Consider the following 6,852-nt stretch of genomic DNA (forward strand, 5'->3'; position numbering starts at 1 on the left):
TTTAATTGTGGCAAAATCGGACATTTTGCACGTGAATGTAAAAATAAAGCAAAAGCTGAAAATAACACGCAATTGAAAAATTCGAAAAAATCTGTAAACAATAATTTTAGCTATCATGTTGAAGATGCATTTATTAGCTCAATAAAAGAAAATTATTGGTGCCTAGATAGTGGATGTACTGCCCATTTAAGTGCAAACCGTGAATATTTTACAGACTTTCAAAAATCGAATAAAGTGCTTAACTTAGCAAACGACAACACAACAAATATAAACGGCGTCGGTAAAATGAAAATAACTGTAGACGTATACGGTCGTGATAATAATATTGATCTTAAAGAAGTTCTATATGTCGAGGACTTGCGTACAAGTCTACTTTCTGTATCAAAAATAGTAGACAGCGGATATGAAGTGCATTTTCGCCCTTCAGATGCAATCGTATTGGACAAATATCAGAAGGTTATAACTCGAGCGAAAAGATGTGGAAATCTTTTTATTGTTGAAAATAAAAATCATTTTGCACAAGTTGTTGAAGAAAAATGTGACATTGAAAAGTGGCACCAGAAAATGGGCCACATAAATGAAAACGATCTTAAAAAATTGGCTAGTAATAACCTAGTACACGGATTAAAATTAAATCCTAAACAAAAACTTCCGACTTGCGAAATTTGTATTAGTGAAAAACAAATACAAAAACCATTTCCTAAGAGTAAAGAAACTAGAACAAGTGACTTATTAGAGATCGTGCATAGTGATGTGTGCGGACCAATGAGAACAGCATCAAATTCGGATGCAAAATATTTCGTAACATTTATTGATGACAAATCACGCTATTGTCATGTATATTTTATAAAACAAAAATCCGATGTATTAAATGTATTTAAGCAATACAAAAGAGCAGTAGAAACATTTACGGGTAAACGAATTAAGGCTTTACAATCAGACAATGGTAGAGAATACGTTAATTCTGAATTTAATTTATTCTTGAGGAAATTTGGTATACAAAGACGCTTAACTGCTCCATATACGCCGGAGCAAAATGGTATTGCTGAACGTAAAAACAGAACTCTAGTTGAAATGGCCCGTTGCATGATGAAACAAGCTGAAGTTCCGCCAAATTTTTGGGCAGAGGCCATAAATACAGCGTGCTATATTCGGAATAGGTGTCCTACAAAAGCATTGAACGGTGTAGTACCGCACAAGTTGTGGACTGGTAAAATGCCAACTATTGTACATTTTCAAGTATTTGGCTCTAAAGCATATGTCCTAAAAAAGGATAAGACTAGAGATAAATTCGATTCTAAGTCAGAACCTTACATGTTTTGTTGGATATTCAAACGAAGCAAAAGCCTATCGGCTATGGTCACCTACAAAACGAAATATAACAATAAGTCGTGATGTCGTGTTCGTAAACAAAAATATCTATCATAATAAATACGAAAACATTTATATTAACAATGAAAACGACTGCCAAACAAATGATTATATCGATATTGCGTTCGAAAATTGTGAAAATCAGAAACTGTCGGTCAATCCGAAAATTGTAGAAAATACAGATACGCGAGAAGAAAACTCCATTCGTAGAAGAGGTCGTCCGAGACTTATTCGCACAAATTCACGCGGTAGGCCTCGAAAAGAATATTACACGTCAAATCGGAATGGTGAAGAATCATCCAACGAAGACGAAAATACAAGTTCAGTAAGAAAAATTGGTGATAAAAACCATTCAGATGATGAACCTGACAACAACGTTTTTGAAGATTGTGAAATGGCGTTTCTCACTACATATCAAACTCCAGTAACGATTTTGGAGGCACTTGAAAGCGATGAAACAAATTCCTGGTCAAAAGCGCTAGAAGACGAAATGGTGGCACAACTAAAGAATAAAACATGGGAAGTGGTCGAAAGACCGAAATCACGAAAAGTTATTGGGAATAGATTCGTGCTTCGAACTAAAGATGACGAAAAACAGAAAGTACGATTAGTAGCGAAGGGTTTTGCACAACGACCAGGTGAAGACTTTCATGATACGTTTTCTCCAGTCGCTCGTTCAACATCTATAAGACTACTTGCGGCACTGGCAGCAAAAATGGATTTGGAGATCCATCAGATGGATGTCATTACAGCATACCTAAATGGAGAGCTCGAAGAGAGTGTCTTCATGGAAATTCCCGATTATCTTATACCATTCCTGAACAAAGTTGTTTCATCAAAACCAGTGGGAAAAACTTCAACAATATTGTGTGGAAAAGTTAAAGAAACAGCGCAGCATTGGTTAAAGGCGATTAAATCAAGTAAGTCACCTGTATGTTTATTAAAGAAAGCTCTTTATGGACTTCGTCAGTCTGGGCTATCATGGTACATGAAATTGACAAAGAAACTACAGAATATGGGTCTAAGTGCAGTACAACAGGATCCTTGTGTATTCACTAAGCGTGAAGGTAACGACATTGTTTTGATGACAATATATGTAGATGATTTACTAATAGCGTCCAATAATAAGTTTCGTATAAAAGAAATAAAGGCTGCACTTGCGAATGATTTCGAAATGAAGGATTTGGGAATAGTAAGTAATTGTCTTGGCATCGAGTTTCATCAAAATTTAAGCGATCATCAAGTTTTTCTTTCACAAGAGAAGTATGCAAAAAGCATCATTGAAAAGTTCAATATGAAAGACTGTAAACCAGTGAAGACTCCCATAGAATTGAACATTAAGTTAACGAAACCAACAAAAATTGATGAAGGTGTTATGAAGATGTATCCTTATCAAAGCTTGATAGGAGCATTAATGTACTTAGCTGTTACAACTCGACCTGATATTGCGTTTGCTGTAAACTTTCTTAGCCAGTTCAATTCAAATTATAACGTGGAACATTGGAAAGCAGCAAAACGAATTCTAAGATACCTTAAAGGTACAAGCAACTATGGTCTATTGTATGAGAAAAACAATGAAGAATTGTATGGTCTGGTTGACGCTGATTGGGGCGCTGACTTAAACGATAGACGTTCATATTCAGGGTATGCGTTCATTATATCAGGAGCAGCGATATGTTGGGAAGCTCGAAAGCAACGTACAGTAGCGCTTTCAAGCACTGAATCAGAATATATGGCCATATCTGAGGCCACAAAAGAAGCGTTATATCTAAAGGCAATCCTTGATGATGTTGGCATTACAAGTAAGACAATTGAAATCTTTAATGATAATCAAAGCGCTCAAAAATTAACGGAAAGCTTCAGGTATCATCCACGGACAAAGCACATTGATATTCGTTATCACTTTATTCGCAGCAAGGTTAACGACGGCACTGTTAAAATCAAATATATGCCAACAGAAGAAATGCCCGCAGACGTCCTTACCAAAGGACTCACTACAGAAAAGCATGTTAATTGCTTACGGAAATTAGGAATGAAATATTAAAGTCATATTTTATACATAATAAAAGCACTTTAAGAGGGGGTGTTGTTATGTAAAGTACTTTTTAAATATTAATTGCCTGGCAACTCTGGCCTGTCATTATTCTATATTCCTTTTGTAATTATTATTCATTATTCATTTTTAGTATAGTTAATAAAGCGAAGTAAAGAACATGTTAAAAATACATCGGACCGTGTTTCACTTTTGCTAAAAATATATAATAAAGTATTTGTGATTTATTTATTACGAAATTAGTTTTTTTAAATATATAATATACATAAATAATTTAATATAATTAAATATTTTTATTAATATAGCTACAAATTAAATTCATTGAATAAGAGAATGATTATACAATACAAAAACAATTAAAAAGTAAATACAATATACATATATATAAATTTTTAACCTGTTATTGATTTGCTTAACTATAAGACGGTTTTATTAAACTGTGTATACAAAAAAAATATTCAATATATATTTGGAAACATATATAGAATTCCTGCTTATATTTATAAATATATTACACTGTCGTTTAATTATTTCATTTATGTTATTGTTATGAATCTTTACCTAGAAACATAATAGAAATAAAAGTGAAATACTTAAACAAAATAGTTATAAGACATATAGAATAAATAATTAAGATGACGTATAGATTGACCGAAATAAAAATAATGACACATACAAAAAACATCAATTTAAAACAATTTTTGGGTCATTTTTTAGAATAAATAATACAAATGTTTGGAACACAGTAAAACTTCTAATAAAACTTTTTATCGTCTCTAAAATACTTGTTTATTAATTACTTGCATTATTATTATTAACTTATTAATTTGCTGTTATTATTAGAAAAAATAAGTTATCACAAACAGTGATACAAGAATTTTACTACCTTTTTTACAATCATTCTGGCGGTAATTTTTTTTAAATTTGGGGCAGTGCAATAATGTTTTTTGTCAACAAATCAAACCAGAGAGTCAAAATTATGCTCCCTATTGCACTCATTGCCCATATAATTTTTCTTAAGAGTAAGTTAAGGAGCAAGTTAAGGTTCGTATTCGGAGCGAATAAGGACCTTAAGTTGTTTAAGTTGGAAATAATCGTACATTTTGGGATGGTAGTGCAATTTCTCAGATTGTGTTTGTTATTTTGTGTTGTTCTCATTTAAGGTTCCGTTCTATATAAAATCTTCTTTGATAAGAAATCACACCAATTTTAATATAAGAGATATTTTTCGCAATATCACACAGAGATGCACAAGTGTTCAAAATTTTTTCGAAGTTTCGCTTACGTATATTATATGATAAAAATTTTACTTTGACAGTATTATGACAGATAATTGTTTTGGCAACTACATGGTTTCACAGAAATATTCATAGCTTGGTGGGAGCAAATATTAGAATACATATTAAATAGGAATGAGCATATATTATAATTACGGAGTCTTAGCTGCGTGTTGTAGTTTAAATTAATACAAATCGAATCATATCTAAGAATTATGAAAAAAAATAATAGCATAAAAAATTTCAAAGTAGATGTCAACATTTTGGCATTGGAACATTTAAAAAAGGGTATTTTTCAACGAAATATAGCTGAAATGATAAATCTAAGATCTTCAACAGTTCAGCACATAATTGAACACTTAGGTATTACATAAAAATCGTGTAGAAAATATGAGACGAAAAGCTTCCAATCAATTTTTTACAGTAAAAGAATCGAGATGGTTACTAAACTAAGTTCGAAAAATACAGCAACAAGCGTTCCAACGTTGGAAGACGTAGACAAAGAAGACTTAGGAAAGACTTGGCATCCTGACACCGTCCACAAAATATTGGGATAATCATATTTAAATGGAAGAATAGTTCTAAGTAAGCCTTTTGTAAATTCAAAAAAATAATCAAAAGTTACACATTGTTCCTACATATTTTAGCGCCTTTTTTCTTTTATTTTTCCCAAATATAAAATACAATTTTATTATGTAATTTGGTAATTTATAATCTAAAATAGTTAAAATGAATCCTTAGCGACTAAATAAAGTAATTTGTTGTTGAGTAAAACGAGAAATCAATACCCTAAACACTGATGTGATTATATTTTTGAAACAGGTTTTAATAAATCGAAAAAGCACCACAAACGAGAATTGTTAACTGACGGATTCATTCATTTGTAACCAAGATGCCAGTTTTCGTAGAATAAAAATACCAGGAATATCTACTTTTTAATTGTTGATTTTTATAGTAGGGAGAAATTATTTATATGTACATAAATATATTTTAGGAAGAAATAAAATACTTTTTATTGGCGACCGAAATTGGTCCATTAAATTAAATTGAAATACAAAACAATTTCATAATTATATGGTTTACTAATAATATAATTATATTTTTGCAAGAAATGATTATGTCTAAAATCGCTTAAGGAATTCTTCTGCGCAGGTACGTGCCCTTGCGTTCACTGCCAATTTCATTTCACTGATTTCCTTGTCAATCTCTTCCATGAAACTTATAACGAAGTCCACTAATTTATGTTTGTACATTTGTTCTGTATGAAAGTTGGTAATAAGGAAACTTATATCATAGCCATCAATTGGTTTTCTACGTAATATTATGAAGGATTCAGCTCGTCTCATCATGAAACGTGTGAACTTATGGCAAAGAATTTTTTCAATCTCGTCGGCTTGTTTAACAGAAATGCTAACGCGTACCGAATTTATGGATGGTTCTATAAGTACACGTTCACGTTCATTTCGGGATACAACAACAGGTGTTAGTACTAGTTCTTTACTGGAACAGACTTCAACCTCTGGTTTGTTGTGACGCTCCACTACCTGTGAGGGAAAATCTTGTAAACACATCGCAGCTGTAAGAGAATGCCGAACGGCTGTTAAATATGGTTTAAGTGTAGCCGCCATCGGAATCCTTTCAAAAATGTTTGTATCAGTTTTAAATAATTTAATCAATTGCTTGCTGTTTGCTATCTTTACAAATGAATCACGCACTATTCCAACATTAACAACAAATTTTACACGAATGCATTGCACCGTCTTGCGTACCCGTCTTGCCCTGCACACGAAATGTCAAAAAATTGATTTTGACACTTTGCGTCCACCTTACAGAGAATAATTCAAATTTATAAATTAATGACGTGTGGTATTTGCTTCCATGAATACAAATTCGGATAATACAGCAAAAATAAAAGGTGATGGTTATTGCTATTAGTATGTTTATGGAGAATTTTATAAATTTATTATCACCTATAGTTGCTTAAATATTGCTTAAAATTACAAAAACAACACATGAAAACATACAAAGCAACATTTTGCTTTCCTACATACATACATTTATTATTATATATTATGAAATTAGTCTTGAAATGATTTCGAATATTGCTTTATCAGCTACTTATAAAAGCAGTAATAATAATGGTTTTTATTA

The 6,852-nt window shown here is 31.7% G+C and overlaps 2 protein-coding genes across 2 annotated transcripts; one reads left to right on the forward strand and one right to left on the reverse strand.

Annotated features, from left to right (window-relative positions):
- Positions 1-2,768: 2,768 nt before the first annotated feature.
- On the forward strand, positions 2,769-3,464 carry LOC119687801 (secreted RxLR effector protein 161-like). The gene is made up of 2 exons (XM_038102288.1): positions 2,769-3,173; positions 3,229-3,464. Exons 1-2 carry the CDS (start codon positions 2,786-2,788, stop codon positions 3,399-3,401), a joined length of 561 nt encoding a protein of 186 aa, XP_037958216.1. The 5' UTR covers positions 2,769-2,785; the 3' UTR covers positions 3,402-3,464.
- Positions 3,465-5,742: 2,278 nt separating this feature from the next.
- LOC119687802 (actin-related protein 2/3 complex subunit 4-like) lies at positions 5,743-6,497 on the reverse strand. The gene has a single exon (XM_038102289.1). The coding sequence runs from the start codon at positions 6,327-6,329 to the stop codon at positions 5,823-5,825; it is 507 nt and encodes a 168-aa protein (XP_037958217.1). The 5' UTR covers positions 6,330-6,497; the 3' UTR covers positions 5,743-5,822.
- Positions 6,498-6,852: the final 355 nt, after the last annotated feature.

The sequence above is a fragment of the Teleopsis dalmanni genome, chromosome X (genome assembly GCF_002237135.1).
Source record: "Teleopsis dalmanni isolate 2A chromosome X, ASM223713v2, whole genome shotgun sequence".
Taxonomy (NCBI): Eukaryota; Metazoa; Arthropoda; class Insecta; order Diptera; family Diopsidae; genus Teleopsis; species Teleopsis dalmanni.

What these genes read in the sequence shown, in the direction of transcription:
- LOC119687801 (XM_038102288.1), top strand. Translation starts at nt 2,786, where the DNA reads ATGTACTTAGCTGTTACAACTCGACCTGATATTGCGTTTGCTGTAAAC. An exon ending in TGATGATGTTGGCATTACAA is followed by an intron (nt 3,174 to 3,228) that starts GTAAGACAATTG and finishes ATTAACGGAAAG; the next exon opens with CTTCAGGTATCATCCACGGA.
- LOC119687802 (XM_038102289.1), bottom strand. Translation starts at nt 6,329, where the DNA reads ATGGCGGCTACACTTAAACCATATTTAACAGCCGTTCGGCATTCTCTT.